This window comes from Microplitis mediator, chromosome 2, assembly GCF_029852145.1.
Source record: "Microplitis mediator isolate UGA2020A chromosome 2, iyMicMedi2.1, whole genome shotgun sequence".
Classification (NCBI taxonomy): domain Eukaryota; kingdom Metazoa; phylum Arthropoda; class Insecta; order Hymenoptera; family Braconidae; genus Microplitis; species Microplitis mediator.
Window position 1 is genome coordinate 25,633,319 of NC_079970.1, and position 25,134 is coordinate 25,658,452.

Here is a 25,134-nt window from a genome sequence, read left to right on the forward strand (position 1 = left end):
AGTAAATTTCAAATTTTTGTAGGTACATTTTATCTATTTAGAATTTTCCATTGACAATTGTTACATTGTATGTATTTTGTTTATACATATATATTTATATTTACATATACACGGAGATATAATTATAATGTATGCGTTTACATATATGATATAAATCCTGCTCTTTAAATACTTAATTATTTTGAATAGTCATAAGTTACAAGTAAAAAATGTACATAATGTAGTAATAATAATAATTACAGAAATTGTCAGGTATCGAAAAGTTTGGCAAAAAAAATAATCAGAGCCTCTGTTTATTGTTCAATGAATTTTCATTTAAACGGTATAATTTAAATGTATTGATAAATAGATTTGTTTTATTAAAAATTATAAAAAAAATGAAATCGATTTAATTGCTGGACGATTTCGTTATTTTCAAACTCTATATTATGAGTTTTCATTTATTATTTATTATTTATTGTAAATATTTTTTATATTATTTTGATCAATTTAAATCATCAATATATATAGATATATATTTATTGTATTTATATAGTATATTTGTGATAAATTATCTTGTGAAGAAAGCATAGAATTGTTTCAGTTGTGAATCACACTAATTCTTAATTGTTTAATCAAGATTTTAATTATTTTATTTAATTATTATCCTAGTATCAGACTACCTTACACACTTACGAAGGTAATTTCTTTTAAAGATCAATATTTGAATTTAATGTTGTTATTATATTATATTATAATATAATATAATATTAATTACTTATGATGATGATTGCAACGATATAGATTTATTTGTATCAATTGAACATACACTCGTTTTTGAACCCATTCATCCTTCATTATTATTATTAGCCATCAAAAAAAGCACCACAACAATTTTGTACCACGAATAATTTAAAAAGTTAATTTTTTTACGCTTAAACATCTTCGTTTATTATTTTTCCTTCCTCTTTTTTCTAACCGTTAATTTCTATTGGTTTTTAACGATAATATCACGTAAAATTGTCATGATCATCTGAAAATAAAAATATGTAATTATATATTTTATACGGGGTGAAATTGATACATTGCATTTTATAATAATTATTTGGATTGAAAGGTAGAGAAGAAAATTTTTAAGGTTTGTTCGACGGATAAAAATGAGAGACAAAATGTACGAGTTTTTATTGAGCTGCCGACGAAATGATGGGAAGTTAAGTTGTCAAAAAGTTGTGCTGCACTAAAATTGTTATTGTGAGCCTCTAAAAATTATTTATTCTCTACTGATTCCTAATTTAGACAATAATTTATATCACAATTTATCAATAAGTTTAAATTGGATATTTTTTGTAGTGCAGTATAATTTTTTGGCGACTCAATTTCCTGTTTCAACTTTAGACAGCATAATAAAAATTTTTTAATTTCTTAAGCTCATTTTTCTTCGTCAAGTGGCATTGAAATTTAAAACTTTACACTTTAAAAAATTTGCGGAGTACATCCGGAGTAAATACGAATCGAATGATTGCTTATTTATTTAATCCCCTCGGAGTAAAATCAACCCCGAAGGGGAGTTTATTTCAAAAATAAACTCCATTTACTCCATATGCAGAGTAATTTTTTTTACTCCGAAACTCCGGATGACAGAGTGAATTCGGATTTAAATAAAATCCATAAGCACTCCGAGTTGTCTCCAAATTTTTTTCAGTGTAATGCCAGTGATATAAATAAATTTATAAATTAAAAAAATAAATACCTAGATCAATATTATTAGATAAATTTTAAAAACTAACATCCAAAGACTTCTTGGCTCGCAAAAACCATATACAAAAATCCATCTTCATCTTTTTCTCGTTGATACAGTTGTGCCATTGTCAGACTTCCGCTAGCCATACTCCTTTGATTGACAAGCACAAAAAATGCCTGTGTTGGATGTAATTGTAATCTTCGTCTAGTAAAAATAAAAATTCAAAATAATTAACTCGCATTTTAAATACTAGTTTATTAAATTAAATAAAATTAATTAAATAATACCTTATAATTTTAATTAATTCAGCCACAGTTAAATGGTCTGGCACTAAAAATTTAGATTTATCTAATAATGGTAATTGTCTTTCACCGTAGTAACGTTCAACAATAATAGGTATTTTATTTGGATGACGTTCACGAATTAATTCCACATCAGCTACTCGTTGTGCTAAAATAAAATCGTTATAAAATAATATTTTACTAACAATTAAAAATAGATATATCAATACCACTCCAATAAATCATTACACTATCAACGTAATTACAACAAATAAAGCAAAGAAGAATTGAAAGATTTAAAAAAATAAATGAATATAAACAATGAGGGAATAAAAATGATGATAAAATAAAATGTACATGTATGTGTGAGCTGTGTCAAGTAGGAGAGACACAGAAACGTTTTGTTATAAAATAAGTAACCAGAAAAAATAACTACTGTCATAACACGACTTATTATTTAAAATATTTTTTGATTTAACGTTAATTGTAATAATATTTATTTAAATAAATGACTATTTATTTACCAAATGATCGCTTTTCTTTGAATGACTTGGGTGTCAAGCTCATTTCGTTATTTCGTATTCTATTTATCAACTACTACGACGCACTTTGACTAAAAGTCAGCTGTGAATTCACCAACACAAGTTTAGTACAACAAACAAGTTCCTGAAGCTTGTCTCGTTTTTGTTACGAACTGAAACTCTCTGAAATACACTAGAGTAAGATGGATAATAACATTTTTCGTATGAACAAGAAAGAAAGAAATATTATAATGGACGGACTTACAATTTCTGCGCAGGCGCTGACATGTTAAGCTATACTTTGTTATCATTGTTGGAACTGAAAAATATATATATATGTATATTTCTTTTATCATTTTATGTTACTAACTAAAGTTCTTGGCGATGCTGACTAAAATTACGGCCGCGATCGAATTTTCTTTCAGCAGAAGCCAGTGGTCCCAATTTTCAAGATCCCGAAGTTAGCCGAGGTCTAAAAGTTTTTTGAATTTTTTTAAAATGATAAATTATAAAAAAAATAATATTTGAAAAAATTGCATCTATAGTTTTTTTAATTTTCTACATGTGCATATTTTTGTCATGTATTTGTTCAAAAAAAAAACTCCGAAAATTTTTAACTTCAAACTCATCAATTTTCTATAGAATTTCTTAGGCGGCGACTTTTTTAAAATTACGGCCTCAAATTTTGTTTTAGCAGAAGCATGAGTCTCAATTTCCTATAGATTTTCTATCTAGACCATTATTAGGAACTTCCTGGACAAGTCTAAGCCACAAACTCCAATTTTCATCATGAGTGTGAACGTAACTGACAATTACGAGTTTTTAAAATTTTTAAATAAATCAGCGCGCGTTTTTTAAAATTTCATTATTTAAATTTATTAATTTATTTATTGTCTGTCTGCTACTCATTTTTCATCACGTTAACATTCAAATACTCGCGGTCTTTCAAAAGATCAGTTACCGCCTCCTAGACACAAGTAGACGAATTACCAGTGTCCTGGTGGTGACGGAGATAACATCTGATGACGTGCGCATCTGTGTATTCAAAAGCCCAGGCCAGGCCATCATCAGGCTCCTCTCTCTCTCTCTCTTTCTCTCTCTCTCTCTCTCAACTCGAGCTGGTTATATATATTATATATAAATATATACAGGTATATGTATGTACATGATGTATAGAAAAGTGGATAATACTCTGGTGGTATATTTCTGTATGCCTTTGTACTTGCGACTTGGACACAGTTGAACGCGTGATGGCGCGTGGGTGTGGAGTAGTTGATGCGTTATTATAATTTGAGGTAAAAATTAGTTAATTTATCTATGAAAACTAGTTTTAAACTCGAAGAGTGAAGTTGCTTTGCAAAGTACACCACCAGTTTGATAATAATAACAGCAAGTAGAGTTACAAAACTAGTACTACATTGTCGGGATCATTAAACTTTTTTTTGTCAGCCAGGGGATGATAGCATAAGGATACTGACGAGCGTCACCTGTGTCACTCAGATGTATACAGTTAGACGAAACACTGAGTTTATATGAGAGAAGATAACGATAATTAAACTTGAGCTTCACCAAGAGTTTGCTCTGATAAATATCCGGCCTCGGAAACAACGGCTACTATGTAAAATAAAAAAAAAGGTATATTTATATTGATGCCACATCAGCTGCTTAAATATATCATCAATACTTCCTTCCATCAACATCAACAATAACAACATCAACTCGAATCTGGATCAAGTGCTAAGAGTCGCTGCTGCTGAAAGAGAAAGAGTAATTATTTAAAATTACGTGTAACAAGTTGACTCATAAACCCTCATAAAAAAAAGGGGCGCACGATTACTGCGCGTCCGATCATTGTACTGTCGACGTAGCAGCACAAACTGGATTATTATTATTTTTATTTATTTTTCACTTGGCTCTAAACTTTTTTATTTTATCACTTCATTTATTTACATTATTTTTATCGACTCCGACAAGTGAAACACGAGCGTTTATTGTTGTGTCATGGTAATATCAGTTTGTTAACGCGCACAAAAATTATTTTTTTGTTTTCCTTTTTTTTTGCAACAATTATCCATTTACTTTAAATGCACGTGTGTGAGTTGATACGACAGCAGTAATAGGAGGTCGCTAATCAAGAAGTTTAATGTGAGTGTGTATTTTTAAAATACTAATTACTTATTTTATTAATATAACATATATTAATTAATGGAAATATGCACAGTGATTTCTCAATCAAGTTGCGCCATTTAATTACTGGGGAAATTTCTACAACTAATTGAGATGATAAACTTTTCCCTGCGTAAAATTATTTCGAACGCTCAATAGTCAGGTAAATTAATTTTTTAAAAATTTAATTTAATTGTAAGTAATAGGGAATAAAAATTTATAATTAATTTTAATTTTCAGATTTATGTGATTTTATGAACTAGTTCTGGTTAACAAACGATGTCGAGCTGATAGTAATTTAAAAAACAAACAAATTGATGGTGAAAATAAGAGACGTGGTATTGCTGGTGAAGATGGAGCGAAACGGGAGAAATTGTTGATTCAAGTATGGCTACTGTCGACGTGAAGTATCAGTGTCACGTGGTAGACAGTAGTAACGGAGAATATCAATTACAATTGGGAGGCAGGTATTGATACTAAAAGTTTTATGTTAATTTTCCTGAGGAGTTTGTGATTATTTTGAGCTGGTGTTTGTACTGGAAGTTGTAGAGTAGACCAGTAGGAAGTGAGTTGAATGAAATACGAATAAGTCATCAAACTTAGCCGGCTCAGTGCCAACACATACGAGGAGCTAGACAGCTCATAATGTGTTTGCCCTCGTGCACGATAGATTATAAAATTAGACGTGCTAAACCACGATCAACGAGAGTTAGAAGAATACGACGGACAAAAGATAAGATTTATAGTGAAGACCAAGTAGTTTCTTTACTATCAATACGACATCTGTATCGGTGAGGATTATTAATAATATTTATTATTAAATATTCAATACTATCAATACTCAGAGAAAAGTGATTTTGTTTTTTATAATTTGAGTGATTTTTACCCTCTAGTCTTTCGCATTTACACATTAGATGAAAAGAAAAAAAAAGTGTATCAGATTTAGCTCAAAAAAAAGTAAAATAGTAAACATCACTCTTGTGATCTCACGAGCATGGCATTAAAGCTTTACACAATCATGACGCAATAGGGTTCAATTGATTAAATGGATAAGTAAAGCTGGATGGAATAAAACGAGAGAACCACAGGGTGACTTTATAAAAATATAATAGTAATAATAAATAATTAAAATGATGAATCTAAATAAAGAAGGTGAATTTAAATGACTGAGCCTTCTTGCTGAAGAAGACTAAAGATTTATAAATAATTTGCATGCAAGTACAAATGTCTAGCTTAACAATATCAGCTAGAACAATGCCCTTGTCACTACCGACTCCGTTCGTGCCTATGAGCGCAATTTCATCACAAACATACATAGGATCTAATGAAAATAATCATTTGCCGCCATTGAAACCGGGTAATTATGTACCCAAGCAAGGCGAATCACCACCGAGTCATCTGACCCACTCGAGCCACAGTGGTAGCACCCACTTGCCTAGTTTAGGATCAAGCGCCAATAACAGTTTACAAAATTTAACGATTAATTCGGACAGCCTTAATTTGAGCCTTAGTTCTCATGTCAGTCACAACAGTCACAACACGAGTCACAATTCCCATTCGCAACAGTCGAATAGCAGTCAGTCGAGCAGTCCGATGATTAAAAATGGACGGACTGAGAGTAATTCAAACAAGTCTGCGCTGAAAGCGGCGGTATCACCAGAGATTGTCATGAAACTTTACATGAATAAACTTACGCAGTATGAACAGCATGAAATATACGCGTACCCGCAGATTTACTTTATTGGAGCGAATGCCAAGAAACGTCCAGCAATGCTGGGACTACCCAACAATCATAATTACGACAATGAACAGGGCTCTTATATCCACACGCCCCACGACCATGTGGCTTACAGGTACGAAGTCCTGAAGGTTATTGGCAAAGGATCATTTGGTCAAGTCGTGAAAGCTTATGATCACAAAAATCATGAGCACGTAGCTCTGAAAATGGTGAGAAATGAAAGGCGATTTCATCGACAGGCACAAGAGGAAATTCGTATTCTTGCTAATTTAAGAAAACAAGACAAGGACAATGCTATGAATATTATTCATATGTTCGATTCATTTACATTTAGAAATCACATGTGTATAACATTTGAATTACTTAGTATAAATCTTTATGAACTTATTAAAAAAAATAAATTTCAAGGATTTAGTCTGCAGTTAGTTAGAAAATTTTCCCATTCACTGCTACAATGTTTGGATGCCCTATACAAAAATAAAATAATTCATTGTGACATGAAGCCAGAGAATGTGTTGTTGAAACAACAGGGTCGAAGTGGTATTAAGGTAATGATATTAATCTGATTTTTTTTTTATATCTTAGATTACATTTGTCGATAGTAAAAATTTTATTAACTTTGTTTTTATTTTTTTTTAGGTGATCGACTTTGGTTCGAGTTGCTATGAGGATCAGCGAGTGTACACGTACATTCAAAGTCGGTTTTATCGAGCGCCCGAGGTAATACTGGGCGCTAAATATGGAATGCCGATAGATATGTGGAGTTTGGGATGTATTCTTGCGGAATTATTAACGGGCTATCCGCTTCTACCGGGTGAGGATGAGGCTGATCAATTGGCGTGTATCATTGAACTCTTGGGAATGCCACCGAGGCGATTGTTGGACAGTGCCAAACGTTCTCGTCAGTTTTTTAGCTCAAAAGGCTATCCGAGATATTGCAAAGCGACAACTACTACCCATGGTACCACATTATTACACGGTGGAGTGTCACGTCGTGGTAAAATTCGTGGCCCGCCCGGTTCAAAAGATCTCAAGGAGGCACTCAAGAACTGTGAGGATCCGCTATTTTTGGATTTCATACGCAAGTGTCTGCAGTGGGATCCAGAACAACGGATGACACCCAGCAAAGCACTGAGACACGCATGGCTGAGAAGACGACTACCGCGGCCACCTGATGACAAGGTCGATGTAATTTCCAGCCACTCGGTACAGCCGACAGCAGCTGTAGTGACAACATCCGGAAGCCGGAGCTCCAGTAAGACAAATGCCCATGGATCAGCAGGATTGTCCAGCAAGTTGCGCGAACTTAATGACCAGAGGTCCTCGACAATCCAATCCCGACATCCTCAGCAACCTCCACTTGGCAGCCACCCCGTAGTGTCCTCAGTCGGTAGTGGAAGCGGTGGCGGACACTCAATATCATCCTCAAATCATCCTTCATTGGCGCAATCAAATCATCAGCCACTCAACGCAGTTTCAGCGCACAAACATCAACAATTGCACTCACACAACGGCTCTCACGAGTCCTCGCACGACAGCCACAGTTCTCATGGATCTTCTAGTGGGTCAAGTAGATACGTCGTTAGCAAAGAGATAACATTAGTAGATCCTTGGCGGTAAATTAAGACTGTGTGTGTTTATGTAAATGTGTATGTGGATACGAAGTTATCTATAGAGTTATATATATATATATACATCTTATATTCAGCATAAAATTATAATTACAATGGTAATAGTAATAATGTGTGTTCGAAAATTGGGAATAGATCTCAAGTGCCGTTAGATGATAAATCTATGCACTAGCTTTCGGTATTGATATCGAAGTCACGCGGTTGTGGTCAGGAAATTTCCCAGAGCCCATTGTTTAAAGTTATAGATTATGATTACTATAATTATTATCATTATTCTTGGTTGTCTTCTAGGCGCTAGACGTTAATCAAGTGCCATTCACTAATGAATGGAGCAAGCTTACTATGTAAATTCATTTTTAATTATGCTAAAATAGTGTATTTTATTTACCCGTTTAAATTTCAATGAACAAAAAAATAATTTTAATAATAACGACTAAATAAAATAACATCATTAAGTCAGTATTGATATGTATTACTGCTAAATAATGATTAATATAAATTATTAAAACTTTTGACAAACGATTAAATGACATTGGGCGCGAAAATAAAATAACGATTTAAATTTTAAAAATAAACGATCTAAATAATTTCAAGACTTAGAAAATTTAGCTTAGACATTATTATTAAATACAGAATGTCTTGTGATATAAAACTTAGGCGTCTATTGTGGTTTATATATATATATATACATATACATATATATATATATATAAACCGATAAAGGTAATTATTTTATCGCGCTATAGAGACTAAGTAAAATAAATGATTAATGATAAGAATTAAAAGTAGTGATGAAAAAAGAAAGAAAAAAAGAAAAAAAAAAGTTTAGTCGTATTTATCATGTAATCTAAAGTAAAATTAAATTGACTACAGTGATGACCCAGTGTATTTAAGTATCGCGCATTATCGTGTTATTTTAAAATATTTTTTCTCAATCTCTCTAATAAGTACAGTACTAATATATTTTTATTTTGTCAGATTGCTCAGGTGCAATCTATAAAACCGAAGATAACACATAACATTATTATTATCATAAGCATGGTTTTCATATATTTATATTTGTATTTGTACTTTTTTTTCGCTTAATCATTTACTCGTATTCATGTGTATTTAAATTATCATTAATTGTGATGTTTTTTTTTTAACTTTTATTACAATCACTCTTCACTGCCAGTCTCAAAAAATTTATTTAACATAAATTAATATTAATTAATAACTTTTTTTTATAATTACGCTGTATTATTTCCTAGCGATGTTGAATTTATTTTGAGACGATGCATTTGTTTTCCAGTAATTGTGTTTTGTAAATTGTTTTAATTTACGACGTATTATTATAATTAATATTATTTATACAATATATGCATGCTCGTATATTAATTTTAATTAATTAATATTACATCAAATATTTCAATTAAGCTATATATCTTTTTATTTTAATCAAACGGTTTCAATACCAAATCATAGAGAGGATTTACATTTTTGCACGACTCATGATGCGAAGCATCTGAGATGTGCTTTACGATCGAAAAATTTTTTTTTTTTTGTGACTACATAATTTTATTGACAAACGATTACAACTAGCGAACAAAATATCACAGGCTAGACAATTATATGACTTGTAATTGTAATTAAAAAAAAAGAAAAAAGTCATTTACATAAAAAATGGACAGTAATTGTCACTAATGTGATGTGTATTCGGTTAGACTAATAAATGAACCTGGTAAATTTAATTAAAATTATAAATTTTTGATTAAATATTAATTGTTTGACATTACTCGTGAAAAAATAGATTAGATCTACGTAGATTTAATTTAGATCTATGTTGATTTAATGTAGATCTGTGTAGATTTAGATCCAAAGATGCATAAAAAAAAGTGTATCTACATAGACTGGGATAGATCTACTTGGATCTATATAGATCTCCGTAGATCTAATTAATTTTTCACGGGTACACATTAGGGTGGTCGTTAAAAATTTAATTTTATCAGGCGCCCTATAAAAAGCTTCTTTTCAGTGATAAAATACGTGGAGAATTTGGTTTTTTCTTTTTACGTAAAAAGAACACGTGCCACAGGACGATCAAAGTTCATTTTTCGATGCAGTCGCGGTTTTTTTTAAATATCTCATGAAATATGCAGATTAAAGAAAAAAATCATAGAAACAATTTTGTAGGAAACTAAATTCTTGACAAAAAAGGTCATGTTCATTTTTTTTATAAAATGTGTATTCATGAAGATATTTTTAGAAAACTTTTTTAGATCTTATCAATTGAGCATTTTAAGGATAACGAATGTCAAAGATAACGTTTTTTCTTAAATATAGACAACTTCGTAACTCGTAACATATCAATCCTTAATGCTTGTTATAGTTTCTATATACTTAGAAAAATGTTATTTTCAAAATTTGTAATCCTTAAAACGCTCAATTCATCAGATCTAAAAAAAGTTTTTTAAAAATATCTTCATAAATACACATTTTATAAAAAAAATGAATATGACCTTTTTTGTCAAGAATTTAATTTTCTACAAAATTGTTCCTATGATTGTTTCCTTTAATCTGCATATTTCATGAGATTTAAAAAAAAAACCGCGATTGTATCTAAAAATGAACTTTGATCGTCCTGCGGCACGTGTTCTTTTTACTTAAAAAGAAAAAACCAAATTCCCCACTTATATTTTCACTAAAAAGAAGCTTTTTATGTGACGTCTGAGAAAATTAAATTTTTAACGACCACCCTAGTACACATATATATAATTATTATTAAAGACTTATTTATATATAATTTACTTGATTATGTTCTAAACTGAAAATTTAAAAAGCTTGAAATATAGTTAATTGATAAAAAAAAAATATATATATATATTAAAATCATAATTGAACTGAATTAAAGAGACTTTGTCGTGTCTCATTGTACTATATGAGTGAATGTTTGTATTATAAAATAATAATCGATGCATTTAGGACCTTCATGAGTTATAAATAATAGAAATCATAACGTGATTACTTGAATCATTTACCGAATAAACTTTCTTTTATATATTTACAATTTTTTTTTTTTTTTTTTAATAATATAAAAATTGTATCATCTACTTGCATAAAAGAAATTTTTTAAATTTTGTAATTGATGAGAAAATATGAATCAATTGATTTATAAATTATTTAATGATAACACTAATTGAATTAATTGTGAAAAAAATTTTTATCAAATAATTTAATATTGAAATTTGGCAAACGTTTGTATTTAAAAGAAAATAATAAACAAAAAAATTTTATACAAGCCTATACATAAAAATAATAATAATAATAAACAAAACGTTAATGCGATATTAGATGAAAAAAATAATATTGATTATTAGTTATTATTATTATTGCTATTATTAATTATCATTGTATTTATATATTTCAAAATATATATATATATATATATGCACAAAGGTGGAAATTAGATTGATATGATAAATAAAATGAAATAAAATATAGACTGCCACTTATACCGTATTACATCTAAATTAAAAAAAATAAAAGATTTTTAAAAAATAATTGATTATGATTATGACAAATATTGCAGCCGACCAATTCGTACTTTTTTTACTTTAACGTAATCCCAACTGGTCCACTGGCAGCCAAAAATGGGCATAAAAAATTGAGTAAAAATAGAAATAAATTTAATTAACGCGTTCAAGCGGGGAAAAGGGTCTGAGATACAAAAAAAAGAGGATATTTTTGTGATTTTTTTTCTGGAGTTCCTTCTATATTAAAATTATCAAAATTTGCGAGATTATTAAGCATCATTCCAAAAATATTCTGCTAAATTTTCATTAAAAAATTTTGAAAAATAAGCCAGTGGTAGTGGGGAGAGCAGAAACACCTCAAAAAAAAAGTCTCGATGCCGTAGGCAGGATAACTCATGACTGCTACATTTGAAATCAAAAAACCAAAAATATTTCTTTAGTACGTAAGTTGATCTTGGATTTGAACGAAGGATTTTTTTTTTCAATAACTACTTATTTTTTAATTCAACAAAAGGAGCAATTTTCGGTAAATTTCCGAGTTTTTTTATTGTACTTTTATCGAAAATTCAAAAATGAATATTTCGTTTATTCCTTCGTTCAAAATCGATATAAACTTACGTACCCAAGAAATCTTTTTGGTTTTTTTATTTCAAATGAAGCAGTGATGAGTTATCCTGCCTACGACATAGAGTTTTTTTTTAGATGACTCGTCTCTCCCCACTACCACTGGTTTATTTTTAAATATTTTTTTATGAGAATTTAGCAGAATATTCTTGGAATGATTCTTAATAATCTCACAAATTTTGAGAATTTTAATATAGAAGCAACTCCGAAAAAAAAAATCACTAAAATATCCTCTTTTTTTGTATTTCAGACCCTTTTCCCCCCTTATGTAACACTAGATTGAACAAATTAATAAACTAAGTTATAATAATAATAATAAATAAGCATGATATTGTGAGTATTGTATAAAGAAAACATTATAACTGTTGTGATTTATAAAAAAAATAATTTTTTTTTAATTAAAAATAATGATTGCTTTCTATGTGCAAGTTAAATTAACAATTAACATTAAATAATTATATAAATTAAAAATAATTTAAAAAAAAATATAAGCGAAAAAACTTTCTCAACTATTGTATCTTTTAAATTAATAATCCACATTTAAATTAAGTCTTTTTATGATTAAGTGACAGTGAAAAAGTTTGATCTCTTATCATTATTATTGTTATTATTATTATTATTAATTTAAATACTTATGATTGTAAACAAAAATGAAATAAAATAAAAATAATAATTATGACGAACTCGAGTTCGCATTTAATTTACAATGTTGACGCCAAGTTAATTATTAATTGTACGCGTTGATAAGTAGATTGTAATAATAATTGAATTGTATAATTGATTAATTGATTGATTGATTATATAAAATATTTAAAAAATGGCAATACAAATATGGAATTTTTTAAAAATAAATTAAACCCATGGTCACCAGACAAATATCCAACTGAAAATATAAATTATATGATTGATTGATATATTTTTTAAAAATATTAAGTCTTGAGATTTTTTTTTATTCTTCCGTTTAAATTCTTACACTTAAAAATAAAAATTAATTGAGATAATTAATAATTAATTTTATTTCTTTATTAAAGTATCAATAATTTTTATTTATTAAAATCTGTTATTTTTTTTACAAATTCTTATAATGAACATTTTTAATCATCAAGTTAAATTATTATGAAAATATAAAATAATTTTAGGTAAATTAATTATTTGTTTAATGCAGTAATAATAAGTAGAAGTAATTGGAATTAAATATTTAAAAAATATTAATTACTAGACTAAAATAAAAATAAAATTTGACAAGTACGAGATAAATTAAGAAAATGAAATTACATGAATCAGTTATTAATTATTATATTAATGAGAAATTAAAATAGATCACGATGATCAGAATGTTTAGTTGATGCGTTTCAAATCAGTCGATATAAAAATTGTCAGTTCAGTACTCACTTATCGAATTTAATAAAAACAACTGTCAATACAATTAATAATGGATAAATTTAAAGTTAATTAACTTTTAAATATAATTAATCAGCTTTACGTGTTTTACGTTTACGAGCATTGGGACTATTTGCAGCAGAGCTTTTTTTACTGCTCTGTTTTTCCGAATCACTCGCGTCCTCGTCAACCAAATCATCCTTTATACTTTCGATCAATTCGTCTTCGTCAGAAGCTTTGTCTTGAGAAGATTCACTCGAGTCCTTGCGTTTTTTATTTACCGCAGCCTTCGCGTGCTTTGGCGGTGAGATGAAGTCAATAACGCACACGATCACCTGTTGGTAATTTATATTATAGAATTTTTTATAATTAATTATCAATTTTGTAAGCAGGTTCTTTTATTTTACCAGGCCCAGGACAGCTCCCATAATAATTGTAGCAACAGCAAAGATCAAGTAACTTCCCCATGTTGGTAATCCATAATTTTCCATCAACTGATTATGAATAGACTTGAAAATTATAATTATATGAGATTAATTAATGGATTAAGTGATAATAGTAGTAGTAAATAAATAAACTTACCCGTAAAACTTGAGACAATTTGAAGAATTTACTCATAAGTGTCATTTGAATAGATGTCGGACTTTTCCAACTCGATACAGGTTCAACTTTCATCCATGTTTTTGATCTGATAAAGTCAACAAGTGACTCACGGTCTCTTGGACTCTTGTATTGACGAAATTCACCATCTTTGACACTATAATACAATACAATAATTAAATTTCCGTTGTGAAAATTTCGAGTGACATCATTGGAAAATCGATATCCTGTGATGTCACTGTCGGGTTCTCATAAATTTATAAATTTAATTTTAAGTTCGGAAATTTATATAATACAAAATTAGAATAAATTTTGGTAGATTTTTTAAATGAAACATTAAATTTCAAGTCAGTCACAGAAAATTCTGGGACAAAAAATTGTAAAATTATAAATCGTCTGATGTCGAATCTCAGGTTGCCCTTGCGAACGTCATCGAGACCCGGGTCTTAAGAATTTAGACCAGGTCGCGATGGTGTCCTGCTTTAGGTACTCTGTCGAAGAATTTTTTTCCATCAGTGACCAAAGTTTTATTATATACCACTAAGAAAATTAATTACAATTTCTTTTGTTAATTAGAAACTTGACGAGAACGTCACGTCATTAAATTTACTGTACTGTACAAAATGACTAACACGTAGTAAGTAATAAATGTTAATTATTTTAGTGTCTTACTGATAAATCGTTGGTAGAGCGGTGACCATAAATCTGCCGCTTAATCCTGGAGAGTCGGTGACATCAACTTTTCCTACATTTATACCCAGACTCTTTTTCATATCACCCAGGTACGACCATGTGGGCTCCATTTCTTTGCAAGCTGGACACCAAGGCGCATAACTAAAAGCACACAATTTAAATTAATTATTTATTTGAAAATCTCATTATACCTGACGTAATTTATTGTATTCTTATAACAACAATACTCACAACTCTACCATCCATTCTCCAGTGAGCATAAGATCCCAGTTGTCTTCAGTAAACTGATCAACTGAGGAAGTTTTTTTCGCAACAGCCACATCAGCGAAGGCAAATACACCAGCACAATATAATAATAATACTTTAGTTAATAAAGACATTTTAATTGTTGTTGATTTATAATTTAATTGCCGGTATTTTATTATTATTGTCCTTTGGTATCTTGATCTTGATAAATGCTACGCTACGATACTGATACCAATCACGCACTCTTGATCCTTACTCTGAACCAAAGATGAAGCTTCTACCGCCTATCGTCAACGTGGTAATGGCACTTGGCAACGACCTCAACACCATCTACTGGTTGACGTTCACAACCTCCAGGTACGTCAGGCTGACAGTTGATAAAAAATCGTGATCTGCTCGCGAAAATTGATGACAACTAGGCACCAGTTGCTGAGGAAGTTGGTGACAAAAGTTGGCATCCATTAGTTGACGAGTTGCATTCAATTTTCCTAGAAAGTTGACAGCAGGTTGTGGCAGTAAATTGTCGCAAAGTTTCTGGGAAGGCAAAAACTTGCAGTCAACAGTTTCAAAGGCTGAAGTTGTCAAGTTTATCGCAACTAATTGACATCCATTTTCTGACCAAAGTCTAGCTATCAGCCATTTCGATCACAAGTTGACAGAAATCTGTAACCAACTGAAATAAGATGTCAAGTTGTCTGTAAAAACTTAAGTGCGCGAATATATGTGCGGTGATTTGAAGTCAAATTGGAAGTAAAACTGTCAGATTTAAAGTAAATTTCGCTCTTAAAATTTTTCCCGCAAGTTGAAGGCTACTTTCTGATTGAACTTTCATTCATTACGGCTGTAAATTTTCATCAACTTGTTGTTTAAGTTGTACTCGTATTACAGTCAAAACTTGGAGCAGAACTTGACGTTATTCAGACCGAAAACTCTCAGCAGCGAGTTTTTGAAGAGAAATTCCTTCCCCGTTTAAAAATTATGAATTTTTTAAAATTTTGAATTTTTCATTGATTCTTATTTAATTTCTAGCAAAATAAATCGTATTTTTTAAAAATTGAATCAAAAATTTCAAATAGCGCTGATTTTTGAACTGTTTGAAATTCTGTTGAAGAAAAATTTTCAATTTATTTTTAAATCGATGAGTTTTCCAAGAGATTCAGAGAAAAAAAAACGAATAGTATTAAAATGGGTATGGAAAATTTTTCTAAACAAGTCACTATATATATATATATATAAATAATAAATAAATAGAATACCTCCACCTCTAAATATATCTAGATTTTCCATTACGACTACATCAACATGCACGCAAGCGCTTACTCTCCCTAGTATGGATATATTTTTGTACATGGTGTGATTTTGACATATCAATAGTTTCAGTCTTTTTTCTAACTCTAAAATTTATAATTTACATCTTAAATATTTTCCGAAATTATTTTTTTATTATACACCTTCTACTCACCCACAAAATTTTTATAATAAAATATCTAAAAAAAAATTCGCCGTATTTTTTATATGTAAGTAAAAATTAATAAACCAAAACTATATCCCGCTAATTGAAAAATTTTTTGAATACAGATCAAAAATGTCGACAATTTATCCAACTTTATCACGTCTGCCAGCGAAAGAAAGCTTCGACGACGACGAGCTGACGGACATTGACGACGAAGTCTTCATAAGAGACGGAAAAACAGGTGGTGGATTTAAGTCACAAGATGAAGGTGTAAAGAGACCACTGATGGCACCAAGAAAAAAACGACGAACCAGCTTCGACACTCAAAAATTACCTCTGAGAGCTCTGCTGCTGCCAATGTGCTATGGGATTATGGCTCTGGTTATTTTACTAGGACTCATAATGCTCTGCGTTGTGACAGTTAACGCTTTTCCGGTTCCGTTTACGATAATTAAAAATTTATTTCCTCCCAAAGAAAACCCCGGAGTTAATTTAACAAATGAAATACTTCCTTGCACCTCGTTGTCCTCGAGCATCGTCTGGGTGAGGACTCTGCCAAAGTTGACATCGGAGGCACCACTGAGAAGCGTCGACGTTGATGGCGACGGTATCGAGGACATAATCGTCGGTTTCAGCACAGGTTGATAATAAAATCTCCTCATCTCTGTTTATTTATTTTTATTTATTCATTTTATTATTTTATTTTTATTTCAGATTCAAAAAAAATTTTGTTTATTTTTTATTTATTTTGAGGTATTTTGTTATTTATTTTTTTGTTTATTTAAATTTTCAAAATACAAAAGACTGATGGAGAAAATAAATTTGAATTTACTTATTTTCCAGGTCTCGATACTCTCGATGCACCAGAGTTTCTTTGCAATCTCTACTTCAAAGGGCAGACTCCGTGTCTAGGAGGCGTCAAGGCCCTGGACGGCAGGACAGGCGATACCATGTGGACCCACTGGACCGAACACGCGATATTTTCAATAGACTGCGCATTTGACATAACCGATGACAAAGTAAAAGACTGCATAATAACAGGACGTGGTGGAATTCTCCACGCGGTTGACGGGCAAGATGGGGCTGCTATTTGGGAGGTTTCAAATAAAGAATTTCCTGCCAGCGTTATGGAACCGGAGATTATATTGAACGTCTACGACGCTCGGTACATGACAGACATCGACGGTGATGGGACTGTTGATGTCATTGTCTCACATACCACCCAGACTGGCACTCTACGCTCCAGTGAAATAATAATGCTTTCCGGTAAAACTGGTACTGTTATTAAAACAATAGACTTTTCGAAAAACGAACAGTTGTTCATTGCGCCCCAGACTTTAGTGCATCCTGATGGTGAAATCATGTATTTGCTGGCAGCTTCTACACCAGAACAGTCAGGAGGTCTCTATATTATCTCGCATTCTAATTTATTGTATGGCAAAATGGTAAGAAATTTTTTTTATCAGTTAAGGCCATTCTCAGACTGTCCCCCACTTTTTTAAATATTCAATTACTTTAACTTGTAATGACCGTAAAATTTTGGTAATTAATTTTTAAAAAGTTAGGGCGTTAATTGAAAAAACGCGACGCAGTTACAATTCTCGCCGAGACGGACTTTTAAAAAATTATTTACAGTTGATATCAATTGGGAGTTAAACGAAATTTTGAAAATGGAAATTTTTTTTAAATTAATTGACAAAATTTTAATGCTGTGATGACAGTTCGTCATTGAATATTTTTAAAAAGTCGGAGGCACTGCCTGAGATTTTCCTTGAATGAAGATCTCAGATATTAAATCAGTATACTAATTTTTTTATTACAGAATTTAAGGACATTGCAGTATGGAAAAGGCAAAGGAGTATTATTAGCTCCAATATTGGTGGACATAACATTGGATGGCACTGCTGACATAATAGTGTCCTCACTAGACTCTAGGGTACGAGCATATAACGGTCGTACTTTTGAATTAATTTGGAACTACACAGTACCTGAATCAGAAATAATAAGTATACCGATCCCCGGTTATTACAATGACGATAATGTTCCCGACATAATGGTCAAGCACCAAGTGGGTCCAGGATTTCCAGTTTACTATTACTCAGTCTCGACAATTTTGGATGGGAAAACTGGGAAGCCGCTGCTGGAACAACCGATCAAAGATAGCGGTAATGGACAAATGTCGGGCTTATCTTTGTCTGTTGACGGTCCAGGCAATGATTGGTTTTTATACTGGTCAGCAAACTGCGTGGACCACAGCGATGTCGATGAAAAGTATCGGTTTCTAAAAGGGCAAACACTGCTATCGCAAAGCCGCGCGAATTTGTGCAAATTAAGATTCAATACGACACTAAACAGACGGCTGCTGGCGATGAGCCAACACGTGGGCCCACCCGGACAGTCTTTGTACTTTTCCGAGGACTGGAAGTCAGTGGAGCTCAATAATTCTGTTGACGCGAGACATGAAACGGAAGAATTTTTAAATAATTTGCCTTCACAGGTTGAGATGAACAACGCCATGGAAAATGGACCTATGGCAGCACCACGGGCTGATAAATCTAAAGCTAACACGCAAGAGAGAATCGAAGATGAAAGAATAATTAATGATTTTCCAAGCATGGAAAGTAATCTAGGAGTTAAGATACCCAATGATATGAATTATCTTGTAAATAATAATAATAATAATAACAATAATGAAAGAAAAGAAGTTGAAAGTTACCCAGCCTACAATGATTTAGCAGAATACAAGACAAAAGTATCAAATGATTTCCCGGGGGAAGTAGAGTGGAGTAATCCCAACAATAACGACTGGAGTAATCTGCCACTGGAGATGCGATATGACCGCAATGACCCAAATTCCCAGGAATCAAACCGACGTCGCAAGCGTAGCAGTAAATTTGCTGAGTCGTTGAAAATAAAACGCAACATTAATATTAATAATAATAATAATAATGGTAATAAAAACTATGAAGGTATTGATCAGAGTATACAGAGACAACCACCAACAGGACTATTTCTACCGTCTCTTGTTAAAAATCCCAGGACTACATCTATAGACATCGTTTTTTCTACCTACTGGCTGCCACCTTCTGAAGTTTCTCTCGTTTTGCTGCAGCAGGATCTTGAGTGCATTCATTTGAAGGAAGAATCAGCGCGACGTAAATTAGAAGCTTATGAACGTGAAAATATTATCGCTGATTGTTTAGCTAACAGAGGTATTAATTACAAACTATATCGCGAGGGTTTGGATCGCGAAAATGTTAAATTTTCGCTTGGACAAATGACGATATATAGAATGAAACTCGAGTGCGTTTGTCCAGAAGATTTATTACCTGGACAGGCATGCAATAATATCTCGAGGACACAAAGTTGGCCAGCACATTTGGGTCGCAATGGCGATGGTTATTTTCGCCCGTTTTTGAAACCTAATACGTGAATATTTAAATATATAAAATTTTATTTTTGATTTTAAATTACTAATTGTATTATAAAATTTTGCTTTCTTTAAATAATTAAGACAGTTGATACTTTTTACTATACAGTACATTAATTATGAAATAATTAATTTACTAAATTTTCTTGTCTTAAGAATTTAAAACGACAGTACATTTATTTATTAAATATTTAACGTCTCAGCTGTCTTAGTTTATTGATTTGAATATATGAGAAAAAATGTGGAGAATTATAATTAAAAAATAAAGCAATTACATTTTGTGCTGTAATTGATTATTGATTTTTTTTTTACCCACATAAAATTGTTTTGAAATATTTGTCCGTAGGAATTTAGTTCATCTACCGCATGGTTGTCCTCAAACTGTTTGATCAATATTTAATATTTCATCTTAAATACTATCACGCGCTGAATTTTTTCTTCCACTTTCTTTCATTGACATTGCGCACTTGTCAAAAAATAATTTATAACTTTTTTAAGCATATAAATTATCAACCCAAAAAGTAATAATTAAATTTTTCTTTACTTTACTTGCGCGCGGTATTTAAATAAAATAAATAAGAAAATGTATATGTGTAATTTAGAAAGTAAAAATACTGATGAATTAATAACACCAAATGTACGAAGAATATTTGATTATGATTCTCGCATAATGACCGCGAGAAATTTATTGTCCAAAGGAACTCAAACGGATTACAGAGATAGCGAGACACAGACCGAACCTTGGGAGCCAGCTTATAAACTTGCTACAGGTATTTTTAAAAATCTATAATTATAAATATAAATTATTACTTTCGATACTGAATAATATAAAGTAATAATAATAATAATTATTATTTTTATTCAGGTAGTAAACCTGAAGTTCTTGATCTTGAAAATTTATCATGGGGCAAAGGATTACCAGTAGGTATGGAAGAGTTAAAAATAATAAATAAGATGAGAGTAAAAAAATCATGGGAGTCTTTATTGCCTCCGCTTGATTGTAAGGTCAATGTACAAACACACAAAGCTATAATTACTATGATTGATAGAGAAGAATGGACGTTCCATGACAAAGTAATCAGTCGTTATTCTTCGATTTGTCGATTTTTTTTTAAATTTATTTATTTCAATATTCCTCGTTATATGTAAGTATATTTTTACTGATATTCAGGAGCTGCAATCGGTGATGGATGCACGTCAGGAGTTGGTAAACAAAGTGATTGAGACAAATAATTATGAACAGAAAAAAAAACTGATTAAGAGGTTTGAAAAAGTTGGTAAATATTTAAATAAAATAAGCAGCAAGCAGATAAATAAAATAAACCGCGAATTAAACAGAGAGATGCGTAAAATAAGCGCCAAGTATTGTAATAAAAATTCAAAATTTATTAAAAATTATTTGGGAAAAACTACAGATTTAAAAGATGAATTTCTGTTGAGATTAAAGCTTGACGATGAATTTTTTTATGATTCATTGCTAAGCAGAAAAACACTGGGTGAGTTTTGTTGTACGTAAATATATATATTTATTTGTATATATATTTTTTGTGAGCTGGTCTACGAAATATGATTAATTTCGCTTTGTGCTTTTTTTTTTTTTTTTTTTAGATAAAAAAGACCCAACGAGTTATCTCTCGCGGGTCAATCACATCAATCAAACAGACGGTAAAAAGTCCGATGAACTTTGCGTTCGCGAAACTAGGCTGACCGATGAGATGTTGAAAAATTTATATGTCGATTTAAAAAATATTCGATTAAACACAACATCAAAGAAGACGCGTTAATTAACGCGTGTGAGCATCGAGTACATTCGTATACTTCCGATATGTACTTAAATTTTTTTTTTGATAACTAATTTTATAATTAATACAGTGAAACATTTTTTTCAACTCGATGGTTATTTTTTATAATTTATTTTCACGGGTGTAAACTTACAAGTTCATGTGGTTCATGAACAAGATCGTGAAAATAAATTTTAATTCAAACGGAGAATTAATTAAGCATTCAATTTTTTAGCCTGTAATGATAATTAATTTTAATAATTAAAAAAAAAATACTGCTTTTTAATATTAGTAGATATTATAAAGCATAAAATAGTAATTCGGGTAATGGAAAAATAATAAATTAAAAATTGAATGCTTATTTATTTCACGTACTTCTGTATCTAAATGAAAATAAACTTTGTAACTTTATTTAAACGATTTAAATAAAAACCTTAAATCTACTAGTCTTTTCGAGATTCACTCAGTAGTTCGGACATAAATTTTTTAAATTTAATGTCAGTAGCATCACATGAAGACTTGCGCTCGACGATGAGTTTACGTTTCTTCGGATTAGGCTTCGTGTTATCACAAGAATCTTTTTGAACGGTCATACGACGTTTAATACTGTCTGCTGTGAGAGATTCATCACGCGCTCGGCTCAGCTCAGCCGTCAAATCACCCATTTTTTGTTCCCACTCTTCAAAGTGTCTGCGTAAATCAGCGATCTGTAATTCTTGATCATTTAATTTCTTAGCTTGCTCGAGTAGTTTGTTACTCTGCAAGCGCATCTGCGCACCCTGTCGTTTCATACGTAAACGCATTTTGCTTAATTTACTTCTGATTGCCATGAACGATAATTTATTTTTGCGCGTTTTGCAAACTAATTTTTTGAACTGTTGCTCCAATTTGTCGGCAGTGTGGGGGTGGTACCGGTTCAAAATAATCGAAGGATTACGACCGGTGTTGTGTGCTGAGCTTGGACTGTATGGTATCATCAAGCTGCCACCTGGTAAATCGTAGCTGCTGACGCTGCTCATACTCGATGAACTCATTCGTGATTTGAAGGCCGGCATAATTTTTTCGTCAAAATGTTCCATTGCCATGCTACTGATGTCTCTCAATTCCTGCAGAATTTCATGAGCTCGCGGCAAACTGTTTGAGTCTTTTACCAAGTGTAGGATTCGAAATATTTCATCAATCACCTGATAAATTTATTTTTATTACAATTTAAATGATTATACTTCTGGAGGGCCTCCATTTAAATTTTTAGAAATCGCGACTGGTCACATTTGTTGTTTTTTTTTAAATGCGATTGTCAATATGTAAGACAATACCCTATCAAAAAAATCCATGTGGGATTGCATGAGAACCCATAAGAATCCATAGCACAGTATGGATTTATGCAAGAATCCATGTAGGATACCATGGGCATGGTGTGGATTCCCATAGGAACTCATGTGAGAATTTATATCGTGATCTATACTGGATTCCTATAGGAAACATGATACTAAAGTTAGCAGACGTCTAATAATTTTTGGATTTTTTTAAAAACGATAAATTATAAAAAAAAAAAATTTGAAAAAATTGCACCTGTAGTTTTTTAAATTTTCTACATGTGCATATTTTTATATTATTTTTTTGCAGTTGATTTATTGCAAAACGAAAATTCAAAAATTTTTAAATGTCTGCTAACTTCAGGATCATATAGGAAACCCTATGGGAAACCATCCGAAAGCCATGTGGAAACCCCCATAGGAATCTAGGCTGGATTCTCATATGGATTTTTTTGATAGAGCGACCAGTTGTGATACTAAACTGTTACTTAATTAGTAATAAGTCATGATAAATAAATAAACAAAGTCACGTGTTGATTACTCACCTTGCCAGGAATAAAACAACAAAGATTTTGATTAATGTATTTCATAAATGTCATCGACAACATTGATATGCGTGTTTCAATGGCTGTCAAAACATCACAATGTCTAGCCAATGAGTGATTACGTCTTTCGGACTCACGTCTTGGCAATTGACTCTTAACTTCTCGAAGGCATTGCGTATGATACCGTTCCATTGACTGGAATCCACGGTTCAGTAGTTTCTGGCACGTTTGGTCAAAATGTTTGCAAACCTTTTAAATAAAATTCAAAAATAATAACTCACATTACTCACTTTTTTTGTTGACTTTTAAATAAAAATTTAATTCATAGTAAGCAAACTACGTCGTATCAATATCAATGTCAAAACTATTTTTTAACCTCGTGGGCATGACTTCAATGCACAATTATAATTAACTAGATAATTATTTGTAGTTTAAATATTTAAAAATTTGAAATAATTTACCAAACGATTCCTGGCGATTTCATCGTATGACAACTTGGACAAAATCGTTTCAAAAACAACATCAGGTAATTCGATCAGCAACATCTTGCAAAGTTTACGTTCAAATCTCTGCTTTTATAAAAATTTATTTATATTCTTCAGCTGTAATGTTTAAAATCAATTGTCATCTATATATAAGTATTTATTTATTTATAAATTTGAACTTTCTATAAAAATAAAAAACTTACATATTTATTTTTTGTTTTTTATTTGATGTATTTATTAAAGTAACAACAATACAAAACAACGTTGTTACTGATGTAAGTAATTACCAATTAAAAATGGCAAGACTTTTTTTTGCGTTTGCTTGAGTTTCTGTCTCTCTTCAGTTGATGGCAGCACGCGCCACTGAGATAACTTTTGAATTTCGGCAAAAGATGGCGGGTTGAATTTTATCAGCAAATAATTCAAACGAAGTTTATAACTAAATCTATTTCAAATATTTAAATTACGAAAGCTTTTGTAGCTATATATTTATTTGTTTATCATTAATTTGAATGAAAATTACGATGTAATTAAATAAAAATATGGGGATTTTAAGTCCAACTAAAAATATATTACAAGCGATAAAATTACGCAGGTAATGGGCATGATATCTAATATTATCCACAAATTTTATTACCCAATAATATTAACGATATAATTTATGTCACATCCTCAGTATAAGTAATTCAATAAATAAATAAATATATGAAGAAACATAAATTAAACTTCTAACGAACTGGTTTAGTAAAAAATTTCATCTATTTGCGTAAATAAAAAAAATCTGTCAAAGTAACTTTACCTGAGGGAAAAAAATTATTTTACTTGATTGATCAATAAAATACATCAATAATTTTCTAATATTCAGAAAATTCATTTAATTTAAAATCACTGTCTCTTAATTGATTGCGCCAACTTTCAAAACAAAAATGTAAAATTCTAAGGGGTCGTTCATAAAATACGTCACGTAAAATTTTACCTTATTAGACCCCCTCCCCCCTCCATCACATTATGT

The 25,134-nt window shown here is 30.9% G+C and overlaps 5 protein-coding genes across 8 annotated transcripts; 2 read left to right on the forward strand and 3 right to left on the reverse strand.

Moving 5' to 3' along the window:
• Nucleotides 1-255: 255 nt before the first annotated feature.
• On the reverse strand, nucleotides 256-2,687 carry LOC130664231 (microtubule-associated proteins 1A/1B light chain 3A-like). Of its 2 annotated transcripts, none has more exons than XM_057464086.1 (4): nucleotides 2,526-2,687; nucleotides 2,008-2,170; nucleotides 1,767-1,924; nucleotides 256-1,012 (listed from the first exon to the last, which is right to left on the reverse strand). In XM_057464086.1, the coding sequence occupies exons 1-4, from the start codon at nucleotides 2,566-2,568 to the stop codon at nucleotides 990-992; spliced, it is 387 nt and encodes a 128-aa protein (XP_057320069.1). In that variant the 5' UTR covers nucleotides 2,569-2,687; the 3' UTR covers nucleotides 256-989. The 2 variants fall into 2 exon arrangements, with proteins under 2 accessions (XP_057320069.1, XP_057320070.1); XM_057464087.1 differs by having other exon boundaries at nucleotides 1,730-1,924.
• A 984-nt stretch (nucleotides 2,688-3,671) lies between these two features.
• LOC130664230 (dual specificity tyrosine-phosphorylation-regulated kinase 2-like) lies at nucleotides 3,672-13,052 on the forward strand. Of its 2 annotated transcripts, none has more exons than XM_057464085.1 (5): nucleotides 3,672-4,667; nucleotides 4,744-4,851; nucleotides 4,929-5,479; nucleotides 5,582-6,974; nucleotides 7,066-13,052. In XM_057464085.1, the coding sequence occupies exons 4-5, from the start codon at nucleotides 5,901-5,903 to the stop codon at nucleotides 8,044-8,046; spliced, it is 2,055 nt and encodes a 684-aa protein (XP_057320068.1). In that variant the 5' UTR covers nucleotides 3,672-4,667; nucleotides 4,744-4,851; nucleotides 4,929-5,479; nucleotides 5,582-5,900; the 3' UTR covers nucleotides 8,047-13,052. The 2 variants fall into 2 exon arrangements, with proteins under 2 accessions (XP_057320068.1, XP_057320067.1); XM_057464084.1 differs by having other exon boundaries at nucleotides 3,675-3,817; nucleotides 3,972-4,667; nucleotides 4,929-6,974.
• A 279-nt stretch (nucleotides 13,053-13,331) lies between these two features.
• Nucleotides 13,332-15,396, reverse strand: LOC130678686 (thioredoxin-related transmembrane protein 1-like). Its single transcript, XM_057486073.1, has 5 exons — nucleotides 15,098-15,396; nucleotides 14,846-15,007; nucleotides 14,156-14,330; nucleotides 13,981-14,082; nucleotides 13,332-13,908 (listed from the first exon to the last, which is right to left on the reverse strand). Exons 1-5 carry the CDS (start codon nucleotides 15,244-15,246, stop codon nucleotides 13,663-13,665), a joined length of 834 nt encoding a protein of 277 aa, XP_057342056.1. The 5' UTR covers nucleotides 15,247-15,396; the 3' UTR covers nucleotides 13,332-13,662.
• Nucleotides 15,397-16,404: 1,008 nt separating this feature from the next.
• Nucleotides 16,405-21,591, forward strand: LOC130678683 (uncharacterized). 2 transcript variants are annotated; one of them, XR_008991858.1, is made up of 5 exons: nucleotides 16,405-16,629; nucleotides 16,691-17,205; nucleotides 17,409-18,010; nucleotides 18,388-20,765; nucleotides 20,861-21,591. XR_008991858.1 is itself a non-coding variant. In XM_057486071.1 (4 exons), exons 2-4 carry the CDS (start codon nucleotides 16,698-16,700, stop codon nucleotides 19,996-19,998), a joined length of 2,721 nt encoding a protein of 906 aa, XP_057342054.1. In that variant the 5' UTR covers nucleotides 16,405-16,629; nucleotides 16,691-16,697; the 3' UTR covers nucleotides 19,999-21,591. The 2 variants fall into 2 exon arrangements, 1 of the variants encoding a protein (XP_057342054.1); XM_057486071.1 differs by having other exon boundaries at nucleotides 18,388-21,591.
• Nucleotides 21,533-24,476, reverse strand: LOC130678684 (F-box only protein 28). Its single transcript, XM_057486072.1, has 4 exons — nucleotides 24,326-24,476; nucleotides 24,099-24,239; nucleotides 23,638-23,886; nucleotides 21,533-22,960 (listed from the first exon to the last, which is right to left on the reverse strand). Exons 2-4 carry the CDS (start codon nucleotides 24,180-24,182, stop codon nucleotides 22,220-22,222), a joined length of 1,074 nt encoding a protein of 357 aa, XP_057342055.1. The 5' UTR covers nucleotides 24,183-24,239; nucleotides 24,326-24,476; the 3' UTR covers nucleotides 21,533-22,219.
• Nucleotides 24,477-25,134: the final 658 nt, after the last annotated feature.

What these genes read in the sequence shown, in the direction of transcription:
- LOC130664230 (XM_057464085.1), top strand. Translation starts at nt 5,901, where the DNA reads ATGCAAGTACAAATGTCTAGCTTAACAATATCAGCTAGAACAATGCCC. An exon ending in AGGGTCGAAGTGGTATTAAG is followed by an intron (nt 6,975 to 7,065) that starts GTAATGATATTA and finishes ATTTTTTTTTAG; the next exon opens with GTGATCGACTTTGGTTCGAG.
- LOC130664231 (XM_057464086.1), bottom strand. Translation starts at nt 2,568, where the DNA reads ATGAGCTTGACACCCAAGTCATTCAAAGAAAAGCGATCATTTG. An exon ending in CAAAGAAAAGCGATCATTTG is followed by an intron (nt 2,171 to 2,525) that starts GTAAATAAATAG and finishes ATTTTATTTTAG; the next exon opens with CACAACGAGTAGCTGATGTG. An exon ending in GAGCCAAGAAGTCTTTGGAT is followed by an intron (nt 1,013 to 1,766) that starts GTTAGTTTTTAA and finishes TTTTATTTTCAG; the next exon opens with ATGATCATGACAATTTTACG.
- LOC130678683 (XM_057486071.1), top strand. Translation starts at nt 16,698, where the DNA reads ATGTCGACAATTTATCCAACTTTATCACGTCTGCCAGCGAAAGAAAGC. An exon ending in AATCGTCGGTTTCAGCACAG is followed by an intron (nt 17,206 to 17,408) that starts GTTGATAATAAA and finishes CTTATTTTCCAG; the next exon opens with GTCTCGATACTCTCGATGCA. An exon ending in ATTTATTGTATGGCAAAATG is followed by an intron (nt 18,011 to 18,387) that starts GTAAGAAATTTT and finishes TTTTTATTACAG; the next exon opens with AATTTAAGGACATTGCAGTA.
- LOC130678684 (XM_057486072.1), bottom strand. Translation starts at nt 24,182, where the DNA reads ATGTTGCTGATCGAATTACCTGATGTTGTTTTTGAAACGATTTTGTCC. An exon ending in AAATCGCCAGGAATCGTTTG is followed by an intron (nt 23,887 to 24,098) that starts GTAAATTATTTC and finishes TTTATTTAAAAG; the next exon opens with GTTTGCAAACATTTTGACCA. An exon ending in GTTGTTTTATTCCTGGCAAG is followed by an intron (nt 22,961 to 23,637) that starts GTGAGTAATCAA and finishes TAAATTTATCAG; the next exon opens with GTGATTGATGAAATATTTCG.
- LOC130678686 (XM_057486073.1), bottom strand. Translation starts at nt 15,246, where the DNA reads ATGTCTTTATTAACTAAAGTATTATTATTATATTGTGCTGGTGTATTT. An exon ending in GCTCTACCAACGATTTATCA is followed by an intron (nt 14,331 to 14,845) that starts GTAAGACACTAA and finishes ATTGTATTATAG; the next exon opens with TGTCAAAGATGGTGAATTTC. An exon ending in AATTGTCTCAAGTTTTACGG is followed by an intron (nt 14,083 to 14,155) that starts GTAAGTTTATTT and finishes ATAATTTTCAAG; the next exon opens with TCTATTCATAATCAGTTGAT.